Below are 16611 nucleotides of genomic sequence, written 5' to 3' on the forward strand. Positions count from 1 at the left end.
TTAAACCTCCTGAACTACTCGTTCAACGGGGAGGTATTCCGTATCGCCCGTAACCCTTCCGGTCATCCACATCTCATCGAAGCTATGTCTGTCTCTGCTTAATTAAAAAATGAGGAAAATTAGTGTGGAAACAGAAAAATTTTAACAGTGTTTCACAATGGAAATATAATTGTTTTTATTCCTGAAGATTAAAAACTAGACTTCCATGCATTCTAGTAGCTAAAATGAGAAATTTTTTCTACTTTACACTAGGGTTCTGCGAATATTCGAAATTTCCGAATTCGAGTTTGAATTTTTTGATATTCGATTCGTCAATTCGAATCGAATTCATTTTACAATAATTTGACTTGCAAAATCTGGCCCGGATACACTAATATAGGACATCCCCCTCCCCCATTTTTAAAAGAAATGTAAATGGACGATTAGATCTTCCACTTACAAAAAAATTATTCAGCGAAACCCCTTATTTACGTTACCGTTATTTACGTTTTCACGTTATTTGAACCATTTTATTTCTGTACCGTTTTAAGGTTTTAACCTCATTTGATGTAATGCAATAAATTCCCGTTGTTTACAACGCGCCTATTGCTTTACGCAGTTTATGCCGTTCGTTCTGATAAAACTGCTTACTAAATTAATTAATCAATCCTATTATGAAGTAATCTGATGTGTAAATCGTGTTTTAAAGACGTTTTTAAAAGTTATAAACTTCATCTTTAACGTCTCGGGAGTCGTTTTATACAGCTTATAAAAACGTAAGCAGCGCCAGTTTGGTTGTGTTGATTTCTGTATTCCTGTATACAGCGCGCGCACGTAGTCAAAAATTGATATTGATAGCTCGCAGACTGCATGCACGCGCGCGCTCTGTCAGGAACCGAGTTAACCCGCACAATCGTTATGCGTATAGTTACAAATCACGTTCTTGTTACGTGTTTCTTTTCTTTTGCGTTGAATAAAATGGTTTTATTGCTTCACTCATTAATTTAAATTATTTGGCGTGCTTTCGCAGTCTACTTTTTAAATAAACGTACTTTCTTTGAATAGGTTTTGTTTTTATAGATTACTTTACATTTTTTTTTTGCATAATATTATTCTCCGTTCACGTTTACCTGAGTTTTGGAATAAACAAAGCCTCTTGTAAACAAACATTTTCATTGGCTGCCAGCTGCCGTGCACATTATTCGTGCGCAAGAAATAGTCCCTTGGTTACGTACCATTTGTAAGTATTTTTACACTGCCTTTTTTTATAATAATTGTTATATAGCATTATAGCGTTTCACTATTAAAATCCAATACAGTTTAATGTGTCAGCAAGTATTTACTTACAATTATGTTAGCAGACGCCGTGTGTAGTGTACAGTTGATGCCCAGCGCAACAGTTGTATTTCGGATTCGCGCGCGCACGGTTTGTTATGGCTGACACCGGACCGAGTTTTGTAAAGCACAGAACGGGAAAGCCTTTGAAAAGTGCACAGAAAACTATTGTGTTGAATGTTTTTAAAACATTTTGCGACAAATATCCAGATTGTCGTGTGAACGATATCACGAGGTTAACTGCGGAATTTACGGGTGTTTCGAAGAGCAGTGTGCTTCGTGCAAGGAAAGAATTACAGGACACTGGGACATTAACAACTCCCGGGAAGAAAAGGAAACTTGAGTATCCTGTTATCAAAATTTGTGATGATTTTGTGAAGACGGCTATTAGGCGTAATGTGCATAGTTTTTTCTTCGCAAATGAACCACCTACGCTGAACAAAGTGCTACGGTGCTTCCTGTTATATTACTTCTTCATTATTTTATTAGCATCGACTGTACTGAAGTGTGTGTGTTGCAACTAGTTCTTGGTGCGCAAGATGAATTCAGCCTATCATTTGCTGATGCGGCGTAGTAATACGACGGTGTTTTGTTTATTTCAAAACTCAGCTAAGAGTGAACCCACGGTCTCACCCGTAATTATAAACTTGATTTTAGAATAAATTGTGCAATGCTTAAGCGATAAAAACGGTAAATTTGTTATTTTTTTTTGTACCACTTCCTTATGCTGTGATATTTTTATTAATATTTTTATCCTTGAAAGTCAAACATGCTAAATAAGGTGGCAAGTGAGAGAGTTTTCTCTACAACAGGCAACATAGTTACCAGCCGCAGATAATTGTTGTTGCCGCACCATGTCGATAAACTCACCTTTCTCCATGACAATTTGAAATGATTTGCGAAGTGATTTATGTTAGTGCTACAGACATATAATTTTTAATTTTTTTTTTTTTAAATTTTTGAGAATCTGGTTGTGCTTCAATATAGTCTCACTTTAATTTTAGTTACTTGATTTAAACTGTGAATTATGTGACAAGTTTTTCTAAGGTGGAATGTTAAATTTTTTTAACGATCTATGTTATTTTAATAAATATTCTCAAATTCGATTAGAAAAAAATTTGAGACTCATGAATTTTTTTGAAATTTGATTTGAATTTGATTTGAATTGAAAAATCACAATTCGCAGATGTCTACTTTACACAATATTATCTAAGGGATTTACTCTTAATATTTGAATTTCCATTCCCCAGCCATTTTATTTTGAATTTTTTTCCTTGGATATCAAGTCTTTCAAATATGTACTATAGATGTGATGGTATTTGAGGCTTTGATTGGACCATCCCTGATTGGTAGTGAATGTGAGTGTGGGGTTTGCAGGAAACTCCAGAGGACGAATGACGAACTGCAGGAGCACGTAGAGAGCTTGCAGGTGCAGTTGGAACACCTGCAAACCAGGTAGATGGTTCAACTCTACTCCTCTAGCACTACTCAGCAGTTTCATGGCTGTTGTCACCACCAGCTTTTCTCAATCCTCAGTATTAATTTGAGAAGCACAGCATGTACCTGATACCGAGTACTCAATATTCAGTTGCCATAATAAATAATAGAGCTGTATTGATTCACAAAATCTTGCATATGTGCAATTACGCCAATTCAACTGTTGCTGATTCATCGATTCCAAATCTATACGTGGGGCATAACACATTTTGGTTAGAAATTTTATATAAATATACTAAATTACCCTAAGTCTGTCATTATTAGAAAAGAATGCAATGAAAATGCACGTGTATTTTAGTTGAGTGTACAAAAGTTAATTTAAAAAAAAAAGATAACCTGTTATGTATTGAATGGGATTTTTTTTTTAAATCAGCAGTAATATAAATAGAAAAACAAGTGTGTGCTTGCCTAATGTTTGCTTTCATTAACCATTTTACAATAAACTTTTTACCACAATTTACATAGCCATACATTGGCTCACTATAGAAAACATTTAACTAAACTATCACCGATTACATTAACATCTTTTAGTGCCATAAAAAATTCCACGTTTTGCTGAAAAGTCTCTCAGATGGAACAATAGTACTAGGTCTAGGTACACATAGGTACTTTGCATCAGAAATACATAATTTCTGTTGTAAATAAATTATTTATAAACCTATGTGAATATAAATTTTTTATTTTGAATAAAATCCAAATTAAATGCCAAATTATTTGTGAATATGAATATTGAATTTGAATAGTAAGAATGAGAATTATAATCCCACTAAAAATTTTGTTTTACATTGTGTAACAACTTTTGGAAAACTAGACAAATAGTATGAAAGTGAAAGGTTGGTTGGGTTAAGTCAGCTACAATAATCATGTAGAATATGTTTGTTAGAATATTTCAATTAATAAAAATATATATTTTTTTAAATTGTGCAGCTAATCTAATTTAACCTAACCAATCAACCTTTCATTTCAGTTCCTATTCATCTTATTTTCCATAACTTACTACTCTACATATTGATCCACAAAATTTTTGAGAACTGCAAAATACTGTTAAAACTATTTCAATCTATTTCACCAAAAACATTAATTTTTTTTTTAATGCCTTATTCCCAAATAAGTGATTAAATGTGCTCATATTTAGATATTAAAAAAAAGAAAGTTATTTACTAGTTTTCGTTAGCCAGGTAAATTGTATTTTAGTTCAGCAATATTATAAACAGAATTTCGGCAAATTTCTTCTGGAATCTTAAGCAGAGGCCACACACAAAGCTACGCTATGTTAGCGATGTTTGCTATGTTCGCTATGTTCGCTGCGCCAGGTGGCCAGACAGATCAGTCTGTTCGCGATGTTGGAGAGACGCATGCTGTGGGATTGGAGTGATGATTCCGACGATGATAATATACTGATGGCTCTTACAGATTGTAAACTTAAAAAGAAATGTGTTAATGAAGTTAATCTAGAAACAAAAGAATTTGAACAATTTCATTATTTGATGAAGCACTTGCTTGTGAGGACGAAACCTAATTTATGGATCATTTCAGAATAAATAGAACTCACTTTGACAGCATTCCTTTTAAATCAAATCCCAGGCATTGTCCTGCAAATTTTGCCTTATATGTTCTTCTATTGATTTATTCTATAAACATGAATATTTTCGTAATCCTTAAATGAACTTTGCCATAGACATGACTATTTAAACCACAATACTGAGGAAAATTAAACTTCATAAAAAGTAAACACAAAAGTATGGTACAATTAATTGTGTATGCACAAAGTCAGTGATGTTTAGAAAATTAGCAGAGAACCAAACACCCGACAACGTCGCTAGAATCACCAACATGGTGAAGATAGCGAACACAGTTTTATGTGGCCAGTGACACCTAATATGCAGCTGGCTATATTGTGCTCACATAGCAAACATAGTGAGCATAGTGCCCTATGTGGCCGTAGCTTAAAGTTATTATTTATGGTTTTTTAAATGTTTTTGAGTCACATTGTCTTTTTGGTTACAGATATACATAGCAAGTAAGCAACTACAGTATCACATGGTGTTAGATTGTTTGTCAGTATTGATTTATACGCCTTTAAAACTATGACGTTTACTTCTTTTATATCCTATCTCAATGGAATGTCAATGTTTTTTGGTCTTGTAGTCCATGGTTGTTGATGTTTATATTTTCTCATTTCTAGTGGGTGTGATGAAAAGAATACAAATAATATTCTGTTTTCAAGTAGGAATTGAAAAATATGCTGTTTATTGAATTGTTTTGTGATAAGGGTACTCATGGATTTTTAGGTTATGGCAGATATATTCATTTTTTAGTAAGATCAACGGAAAATTAACAAGCGGATTGTGAGTCAGCGGAAATGCAGAGTCAACTAAATATCGGCAAAGTAGTCTTCTGCCGATTCACACAGCTCTAGTTTAGCGTGTTTTATCGCATAATCGTCGCACGCGTTTAATCGTCGCACCGTTATTTTAGTACATCAAAATTTAGAGGAAAAAATTTCTCGCATAAACGTCACATGATTATTTATATTCCGAGCGCTTTGTGTGGGTAGTTTACCCGTATAAAAAAATGTATTTTAAAGATGAAATATAATATTTGTTTTGATATTACTGCTTAGTTATTTAATTAACAGAAATACGAAGTTATCTGATCGGTAAATTTTATTTTAAAGATGTTTTCAAACGTTATAACTAGGCCTGTGCGAATATTCGAATTTTGGAATATCAAAACGAATAGTTTATTATTCGTATTCGATTCTATTTTGAATACTAACACTTCGAAAAAACGAATATTCAGTCATTTATGAAAAAGGCTGAGCGGGATCACTGAAACAGGGAAACATTTCGGGATCACTGAGGTTTCTCTCGTTGGGCGGGGGCAAAAGTTCCGCGGGATTTTCGTAATGTTTTAGAGTTATGTATGTGGAGTTATTCCACTACATCTGGCCACGTAAAGCCCGTTTGAACGCAGTAATTCGGAGCGATAAATAACGTATTTTATGTAGAAGAATGTCGTCAGGTCGTTTAAAAAGATTTTAACTGTCAGCATACTGATAAAGATAAATACGTGTCTGTAAAATCCACACAACCGGGGTGTTATAGGTGACAGTTTTCAGATTAGAGCGTGAAAAATGGTTTGTCGGCACTGTAATTTCGTTCCGAATGTGACGGCGAAGAGAAAGAAAATTTTACAGACCATGTGGTAAACATCTGGCCGCATACTCACAGCAAAGACTCCAAAAGCCTAACATGCTACGTCAATGTTTTTCAATAGGATAATACACAGTAAACGACCAGATGCAGGCGGAAACCACCCCCTTCCCACCCCTTCATATCCTTCCCACCCTTCCCAAATTCCTCGCGTAGGGACAGCTCAGGCAATTATCCTGTCCCGCACGTCAAAAATAAAACTCTTGCCAAGAACTTACTAAAAGCTTGCGATCATGTTACATGGTGTACCAAGATTGTGAAGTAAATGTGTTTTCTATGATGTTTGATCCATAATTGAGGATGAAAAAAAAAAATATGGGTTGAAAATTTGTGCAGGGTGGTATGTAAGCTGAACACAGTAGCTGAAACTATAACTGAGACAAGTGAGGCTACAAGTGAAATGTCTATTAAGAAGTCATCTCTGTGGGCCTACGTGAAACCTTCAACAGCAGCTCAGCCTTTCAGTTTCTGGTCAGAGAAGGGGCGCACTTGTTTCCGAAACATAGCTGTGGTAGCAAGAAAGTACTTGCCTATACCTGCCACACAAGTGTGCAGTGAGAGACTTTTCTCAACAGCTGGCAACATTGTGACGTGTAGAAGAGAGAGTCTACTTCCCGAAAATGTAGAGCAGCTTGTGTTTCTCCACAAAAATTTAAATTAGCTGATATGTAGTGATGTGACTAGAATCTTTTTAATACGAACTAAATAAAATTTTAAGGTTCTCCAATTTTATAAGTACTGTCAGTTTTTTGATTCTACATACATTGTATCAGTAAATATGTACCTGTTATCATATTGTAATGTGATGTGATATAACATGTTTTATGGGATTTCAATTCTCATTCCAATTATTCAAACTCAATATTCGTATTCGAGAATAATTTGGTATTCGTATTCGAATTCTATTCGAACTAAAAAACTGATATTCGCACAGGCTTAGTTATAACCTTTATCTTTTCGTCTTCGTCGCCGTTGTGTACTGCTTATAAAAATGTAGCCAACGCCAGTTGGCATAATTCATGTTTGGTTATGTTGGTTCCTGTATAGAGCATGTGCACATAGTCGAATATCGATACAGATAGCTCATCGATTGTAAGCAACGCGCGTGCTCTGCCTAGTGCCGAGTTAACTACATTTTATAGCTCATGCTTTCTCGTGGTGTGTACTACAACTATAGTTATGCGTTCCAACTCACGCTCGCGTCACAGTTTTGGTTTTTCTATTTAAAGTTAAGCAAAATGTTTTTGATGCATGACTTATTAATTTAAATTGTTTGGCATGCTTTTGTATACTCTACTTTTTAAATTAACATACTTTCCTTGAATACGTTTTGTTTTTATAAATAACTTTACCTAAAAAAATCCTTTTTTCACATAAACGTCGCACCCCTTATTTTTTAACTTGTTTTAAGTATAAAATGTGCCACAACTATGCGATAAAACACGGTAATGCAATAATTATGATATAGACAGTTGAACACTGTATTTACATGAGTCTGGCACCCATCGACTTTGTGTTGCACCCTGAATTCACTTTTTGTTTCTCTAAAAGAAAGCCTTATATGAGATGCATATTAATTTGAGTAATTTGGCAAGGGGCACAGGTTTGATCCCAGCTCACAGGTGTGACTTAAATTGAAGTAAACTAAGTCTGTATCCAAGTGGTTCGTAGCCCACTAGAATCTTGGTGGTCGCGTCACCTTAAGTCATTGCGTATTACAATGTGATATAACTATGGATTTGTTTTTATAAATTCTTCCTCCAAGTTATTAAACATAATTTCTATTCATTAGATTCTTTGGAAAATGTCCAGGATTGCTATATGTATTTGTTTTATTATTACTAATTACAATATGAGCTGTTTTAGAATATATTGTTTTAGATTTGTAACATTTGGTACCTGCACGTACACAGAATTTATATAAAAAGAAAATTTATCCTTAATCATTCAGAATAATTTACCACATATTTATTGTACTTGAAATGTGTTTTGTGCTATGTATGTGTTATTAATAGGAAGTGAAATCCAGTTAATTAATTTTCATGGAGTGGTAACATGGTTTTGTTCTTTATTTCTCTGCCTACAGTGTTGACACTGGACCTGGCAACTCTCTCACCTCTTGAGGTTTGGTGGTGGTTCCTAACACCTAATTCTCTCTCTCTCTATTCTTGTGAGTCATCATGTCTGCATGCTAAGCTGTATGTGGTAGTGGATGCAGATAGGAATATGTGCATGATGTACAGCAGAACTACATTACAGAAATTAAGTATGAATTGGTTGCTGAAAATAATATTACGATTCAAATATTCTTTGGTAGTTTATTCATTCTTACACAAGGATTACTTTTCCTTGCTGTACAGTTTTGGTGTAGTTAAGATGTTTTATGAAGAAGAAAAAAGTACCTCTACAATTTAGTAGAATTTGCTGAACTATTAAAAGATGCTTTCTGGTATTGGCAGGTATTTTGTGCAGATTAATAGCATAGTTTTATTTAATAACAATTTAAATATTTTGGGTTGAATAGTTACATTAAGAAAATGTTTATCTTGTTATAAAATTATTTTTTCATAGCAATTTTTAAGTTATATATGATCATACATTCCAAAATTGTTTTTGTATCACAGTGGAATTCTTGAACAAATTTTTGTTGCACCATCATAAACCCACTTTCTGAGTTTTAGTTTTACTATATGAGATGCATTAATAGAAAATAAAGTAAAAGTTTGGTAAATTTTTTTACTAAACAGTTGTGATTAAATTAACAGCAACTAAGTCTAATACATTTATTTTTAATAGGTGTCAGTATTTTGCTTTTGTCCTAACCAAGTAAATTTTTAAAGAATTTATTTTAATATTTAATCATAGAAAAAATATTTTAATAATTTCAGTGACCTTTAGTTTTGGCAGTAAGTTACAAAACATGTACAAAATAATTCAAGATGAAAGTTAAGTTTCCACCAGGGTTTTAATGTAGCTAATTATCATGTATATATATTTTTTTGTTGCTCGAATAAATTTAACATTATTTGAAATAGATTTTATGATTGAAAGGAGATTTAACTAAATTATTTATAGTTACAGGATCGAGGTTTGAATCCTATAGAATAAATAATCTGTAACCTGTTGCTTGCAAATTCATTTTTTTCTTCAGAATAACAAAAATGTTAAATGCAAAAAATGTTTATAGTAACAGCAAAAATTTAAATTGGATTGGTAGGTACTAGAAGGTTGAGTATGATATGCCAAAGCAGAACGTTTACAGTATTTACACATTCTTGCATAATCTGTAGTACTGTACTTAATATCAAGTGTTTCAAGTCTTTGAAATATTAAAGATTTAGGTCATAGCACCACAATTATATATTCATATATTCATAGTCTAATAATAAGTATAATTATTATTAAATATATAGTATTTCAGTGGATATTCTGATTTTACTCTTGTTGATGACCTTTAGCTTGTTACTAACTTTTGTTTTGGTCACCAAAAGGTTTTGATACTCTGGTTATTATTTCCACTTATATAAGAAATTAATATTTCTGCCCATTCAGGTATATTTAAAAAGGAATTTGCTGTGTTTATTTTTTCATATAATTTTTACTTGGCTAGGAAATTTATTTTTAGGGTGTTCTAGTTAGGGGTGTGGCAATATGAAAATACAGATTACTGATTTTCTATCTTTAGTTAATCAGATGTGACAGAGTACCTATATGTGCAGATAATCAAACTGCTAGTAAAGTGATGTAAAACCTGAAAGTGTAAAAAACACTATGTGAAATCAATGCAGGAAGAATTAAAAATTACTCTTTTATAAAAAGGTACTCCCTCAGTTCTTTATGTTATTAACATAGAATGGAAGGGTGTTTTTTAATTTTATTTTCCTTTATTTCCAAAATCTATATGATCATTAATTGTAGTTTTACAACTGTTAGATTATTCGTGACCCGTGTTATGTCTATGTAAATTAATTTTTTCTGATAAGTTTGTGTCTAGACCTGTGCAAATATATTTTTAAGTTTGAATAAAATTATAATACAAATATAAAAAAAAATTCATAAATACCAGGATTTAATTTCAATTACAAAAGTGCATGAAACATAATTTTTTAAATTTTTTTGATAGTTTTAATATTAAAAGTCATATCTACACAAATATTTGGACTTAGTTTCGTGCAGTGGCAATAAATATTTCTTGTTAATGCATTTCCATCTGAACTTAAGCCTTCTGCAATTAACTGTATACATGGTTCACATCTATAATAATAAAAGAGTTTGCTTGGACAGTTAATCGTAGTTCTAACAATTTTTGTTTGTGTCATAACTCCATAAGTTTATTTCAAAATTTAATCTAGTTTTTTTTTGTTTTCTCATTTGAGGCAGGAAAGTGGCATACCCATGAAGAGGAACATATAATAAGCTCTGCAAAAGGGTTTTGCATGTTGACTTCCATAGCAAAGTACAGTTACATCAGCTAGTGTTGAAATAAAATATGGCTAATTATATCAGGCCCATTAATATAATTTTACAGGGTACACATTCATACATTTTAATATTGTATAACAATGACTTAACTTCAATATAATGTGGCCGCAAACTTGGCACCACACAACATTAAAAAAAGAAAAATTATTATTTCACATTTTCCAAAAGGAAGGTTTGCTAACCAGGTATGATTTGCATACTTTGATGTACCTTTGTAGAGATATATTTTTTCTTAAAAATAACTAAATTATTACTTTGATTTTTTGCTTTACCTACATTTTTATAGGAAATAATTTGGTTTTAAAAACCTTGAAAAGATAGGGATTTACAGTTTGATTAAACATTTAACATTCAGACTTTTGATAGGAATTTACAAAATGTGTAAGCAATTATTGTTTCAAACTGTAATATTAAATTAACAATTGTACAAATGCAAACAACACTTATCTTTAACCTGGCAGAGTCACAGCCATCTCTCTCGCCTTCCCATGACCAAACTCACTCTCAAAGCCAACACTCTCCCTCCCTCTTTCGGCGCTGAGAACAGTCTACACACACCCACCAACATGGCGTGCGGTCAAGCTTCGCAGAGCCGCCACCTGGCGCTAGTGGTACGTTCTGAAATCAACACACAATACACATCGTGTTTCCATCTTCGTTCACTCAGTCTGCGGCCAACCGCCAGCCGAGTCGCATGCAATGTTGTGATGCAGCCGATGCCAAAACTTTGTTACGACGAATACAAGGTAGGAAAAAATCAGTCCGGGCAGGCAGGAAATATGACGACAGTCAATACTTTGAATACAATAAAATATTCTTATTTTGATGTGTGAGTATTTGAAATTTAATCAAATATGAACAATAAACTATTCGTTTTAATATTGTAAATTTTGCATTTTTTCAGAGATTTAGTTGTATCAGTTGATTAGAATTAATGCACATTTGAATCAGTACATACCTAGAGCTGATGTGTGTGTGTGTGCAGACTTCGCACTTCGAGCTGCTCAACTCTGCTGTCGCACCGGGCCCCTCCGCGGCTGGCCGGGGAGGCGAGCGACGACGATGTTCACAACTACTGATGCTCCACTAGCTGCTCTCAGCTGATGCACCTAGTGCTGCAACATTGATGATATGGAGTGTTACGCTGAGGAACTCGGCATGATGCCCCTTCAAGGGACTTCCGGTTTGTCGTTCAATAGTAAGGCCTTAACTTAGTCTTAGTCAATCTGGCGCTGTTTAGTTTCTACATTGTGTACTGTCTGTGTTGGAATGGTTATAGTCTTGCCATATTTTCTTGGAACAGTTTTTGTTGGTGTCAATCACAAAACTGCAGGGATTAATGTATCTGTGCAATCGTCATGATAGATAACATTATGTGATTATATGCTAAATACTTTCTGTCAGAAAGTTCTCATTTTTAAATTTAGTAAATACTATTTAAGCAGGTTTTTTTTACTGCCTAACATGCTATGTACCATGTAAATTTTATACCTGGTTTGTGAACCTCTAAATGTTAACGAAAGTTTGACCTTTCAAGGAATATTCCTTATTTAATAATAAGCCATTTAATATTTTAGCGTAAACTTCCCACCCATTTTTTCACTAATGCTGAAAAAATTGTACCAGTTTGCTATTTTTTTTTAGAATGTTGTAGCCATGAGTTTGAATTGTATTTTTTAAGATACAAATAAGAAATATGCCAATAGTGTAATGACTATTGATTTTGAGGAATGTATGTGATTGATATTGTAAAAAAAAATTTTAAAGGTTGTAGCTGGTGGCATTACATTAGAATGTAATTTAACTGTTTTATTTGAAATTTTCTTGGATGACTGGTAGAAATAAATTATTTAGGGATATACCAATTCCAACTGTGTTGGGATTTCTGTTTTAGTATTATGTTAAAGTGTGTAGCAATCCTCAATCATTAAAGCCTCCAAGCATAAGTATTGTGATATTGGCATATAGTAGTGGATTAATGTAATATAGTGATGCTAAGAAGCCAGACTCTAATTCCACCGCTTTGCGGCTTTGTCTTTTCTCATGGAGAATACCAAACTATAAATAGAGGCTGAGGAAATTTTCTGAATTTATCTAGCCACAGGATAAACCTAGAACACTCGTAGATACATCTTCATACTACTTGTGCTACAATTTGTGGGACTAGTAAGTTGTTTAAGCAACTTTTCCATTAATTTGAACAAATAACCAATTTTATATACATACACATACACATATATATGTGTGTGTGTTTATCTATATTTATACATATATATGTAATATGTATATATACATACGCACACATATATATGCATATATATACACACCCTTTTTTATCACATAATCGTCGCATGCGCATAATCGTCGCACCTGTATTTTAGGGCATCAAAATTTAGATAAAAAACCTCTCGCATAAACGTCGTATGATGTTTTTGGTCCCGCTATTAGATTCCGAGCGCTTTGTGTGGGTATTTTTTCCGTATAAAACAATCTATTTTAAAGTAGAAATCTAAAGTTTTTTCGGACATTACCACTTACTTATTTAATTAACGAAAATACGAAGTAGTCTGATATGTAAATTTTCTTTTAAAGATGTTTCTAAGCTTTATAACCTTTATCTGTTTGTTTGCGTCATCGCGGTGTACTACTTACAAAAATGTAACCAGCGCTAGTTGGCATCATTTATGTTTGGTTAAGTTGCTTGCCGTATATAGCGCGCACACGTAGTCGAATATCGATATCTCGCCGTTTGCATGCAACGCGCGCTCTCTGTCGAGTGCCGAGTTAACTATATTTGATGGCTTGCACTTTTTCGTGGTACGTGTCTACTACGATGATAGTTATACCTTACACGTTAGTTCAGGCTCGCCTTAGTGTCACAGATTTTGTTTTTCTATTTAAAGTTGAAGAAAGGTTTTTGTTGCATGTCTTATTAATTTAGATTGTTTGGCGTATACTCTGCTTTTTAAATATACGTACTGTCCATGAATGGGTTTTGTTTTTATGATTAACTTTACCTAACAAATTTTTTTTTCACATAAACGTTGCACCCCTACTTTTCAAACTTGATGTTAGTATAAAATGAGCAACGATTATGCGATAAAACACGTATTCCAAGGTCAATCTCTGACATGCATTCTTTCTGTGTGCTGTAACCCTTCCTGAAATAGTTTCCTGGCGCTTCCCCTGACACAGTTGTCCTATTATCGTTGAGCACTGCTTCTTACTTTCTTTTGATGATGCTCAACATTTTTAATGTACGGGAGGCTTAATCATCTTCATTTTTAATAATTTTGAGTCATTAATGCCACCAGCTACTGTTACATCGCTTGATAGTATTGTTTATGTAGTGAAGCTTTAAATGATGTAACAGATCAAAAATGTACAAACAATTAACAGAATTATCCTGCCTGTAAGTGGCCTATATATTATATCAGTTAACAAATCAGTTACAGCTGTTCACATCATAATCCATCTAATTGTGTATTGGATAATGTACAATGAAGAAATAATGAAGTCAGTTTTTCACATCATATTAAATATACAATAAAACATGTAACTTTATCTGTTAATAATTCAGATGATATGTAACAATTCAGTTAACTCCAGATTATCTGTGCTTATCAAGTAGAGCGATGCCTAGGATAATTCAAAATGACTGATAATTAGCCATGTTAATGTTCATGCAAAGTTACACTGGTCGAAAAAAGCATTTAAACTCACATTTTTGTATGTAATATTAATTATAGTCGTTAAATGGCTTTCTACGAAAAAGTTGTAACAGATTTTTTTAAATGAAACATCGTCATTACAAAGATGGCTGAGGTGACTGACATGAGCCTGTTTTTTACTTGTATCCACTCTTACAACCTCCACATGTTGGTTGGTGTTCTGTATCTGTCACACTTTACTATGCTGGAGAATTTAAAAGCAAAGTATTATAACTTAAATTCATAGTTTTGTTTATTAAGCCACAGATAGACAAGTTTATCACTGAACCTAGCCCATCATGGTTTTCAAGTTCTAAATTTGTATTTGAAAATGAGGAAAGGAAAACAAAAGCCTTGATTAAAATAAAAATAAAAATAAATTCTTCTCACATATTTTCACAATATTATTTCACCTAAAAAGGTAATATTTCATGTTCTATTGAAGGTTGTGATGTTTCCACACTGAAGACTAAGTGGCCATGTCTTGCATTAATGCGTAAATGTATTTTTCTATTCTCATTACTGTAAAGCTCATATCAAATATCATATGTGCCAGAAGCAACTACTATACCGCTTCTCTTTGTCGCAGGAAGCATAAACACTGAGTCGTGCCAAACTTCGAGTGAGCGGAGGTACAATGTCCATTTTTGTTGGCTTGTAATCAAGTAAATGATTTTAATGTCAAAGTATTTATAAATTTTGTCACTCATCGTCCAAAAATATTATGGCCCCAGAAGAATTTATTTCTCATCTTGTTGCACATAGTGACACATAATTTTTAACGAACTGTGTTTCCACTTCCTCATGGGAGAAAACCATATTTTTTTCCATGGTCCATGGTCATGACCTTGGCAAATGGTGGACAAACAGCCCTCTCTCTGCTTGTGCGGAATTATGGCCTTTGCACAATATAGTATCGGCAGCATTGTGCAATCGCCGTTTACTGGTATTACCTGTAGAATATGCACTGGTGGCAATTATACTTAACACCAGTAAGCAGTTGTCTGTGATTGAATGAATATAAGATTTCAGAAACTTAGAATTTTGAAAAATTATTGTATAATCTCTCTCTCTCTCTCTCTCTCTCTATCTCTAATGAACAAGCAGAAAAATAGGTGACATGCGGCAAGTACCACGCTGTAGCGGACCTCACTCACGTGAGACATTGCAAAGTAAACGAGCATTTTACCTGCGCATATAACGGTGTTGTTGGCGGGTCAGTTGGCTGGAACGCGACATGCCCAGGAAAACTGAGAAAAAGCTGGGAATTTCAAAACCCTAGTCTAGTATAGACCATGATTTATAATTTTTTTTGCAGTAGTATGGTTTGTATAAATTAAATTTTAATTTGTATGCCAACATATTAAGCTCTTGGGCCTAAAATAATTTATGGAGCTGGCTTATTATATTTCTATTTCTATGTGTACAGACTTACAGAGAGCTCTGTACAAAGGGTTTGTTATGATTTTTCTATGTGATCAATAGCTAATCATAGTGTTGATAAAATTATTTCTTTGCTCTTTTCATTACTGCATTATATATACAGGATGATGTTTCAAAATGGTACATAGGTTAGGGGGTAATATAACACAACTTAAAAAGCAAAAATCACCATATAATTCCGAACTCAACCGGTGAAGCATTAGAGGGCAGTACGTGCTCTATTATGAAATTGGTGCCTACTGTCTTGGTGGGTATGGGATACAGGGGTGATTGATGACAGGTGGTTGGGAAAGAGCACAAGCTAACATATTCAAAATGAAGAGCCCACTATTGCCTGCTGTGAACACAAGATGGTAACGGTCCTCAGGGTCGTTAGGTCACCGGTGGGAGTGTTGGAGGCAGCAGAGTTGTTGCCCAGCAAGGATATCCTAGGTGTAGCCCTCAGGACGCCGCTAACTGCACACTACACAAACACACTGGCACAAAGGTGATGAGCCTCGTAGTCGCCTGCATGCAACCATCCTGGTTGAAAGCTGCAAACTCACTGTCCCGTCGGCCGAGGGAGAGCAGGATGGACCATTGACCTTGCAGTCCCTTGGCTGTTCGTCGATTCGTTGTCCTGGCAGTGCACCATAAAAGCCGAGGAGATGCCGTGGGCTGGCGTTAAAGTGATGGACAAAACGGAAAGATATGGCGTGACAGGATAACGATGAATTTAAGGAACATGTTTTATCTAACAACTTCCAATATGCATACCCTACATCACAGCAATTGCTCAAAATTGCAGCTGCCAACTGTGGCGCAGGCTTAACAAGCATCATGAGAGAAAAAATTTTCAATGCAATCATTGTGCTTGGTATGCATTACCCGTATGCCCATACATGTGATGCATGTCGGCCTTTTCGTGATTCATGTAATCATCCATCTCGTTGGTCATCCACAGCACAAAT

At 34.0% G+C, this 16611-nt stretch overlaps 1 protein-coding gene across 3 annotated transcripts in view; it reads left to right on the top strand.

Annotated features, from left to right (window-relative positions):
* LOC134546207 (coiled-coil domain-containing protein 102A) overlaps positions 1-14611 on the top strand; it is a 39417-nt gene extending 24806 nt beyond the window's left edge. Inside the window, exons 7-9 of one of the 3 annotated variants that reach the window (XM_063388819.1) lie at positions 2692-2769; positions 8113-8196; positions 11494-11584. In XM_063388819.1, coding sequence (XP_063244889.1) covers positions 2692-2769; positions 8113-8149 — 115 coding nt within the window. In that variant the 3' untranslated portion in view covers positions 8150-8196; positions 11494-11584. Of the gene's footprint in view, positions 1-2691; positions 2770-8112; positions 8197-11493 lie in introns of all 3 variants that reach the window. The other 2 variants (XM_063388820.1, XM_063388818.1) reach the window with 2 other exon arrangements.
* Positions 14612-16611: the final 2000 nt, after the last annotated feature.

The sequence above is a fragment of the Bacillus rossius genome, chromosome 1, assembly GCF_032445375.1.
Source record: "Bacillus rossius redtenbacheri isolate Brsri chromosome 1, Brsri_v3, whole genome shotgun sequence".
Classification (NCBI taxonomy): Eukaryota; Metazoa; Arthropoda; class Insecta; order Phasmatodea; family Bacillidae; genus Bacillus; species Bacillus rossius.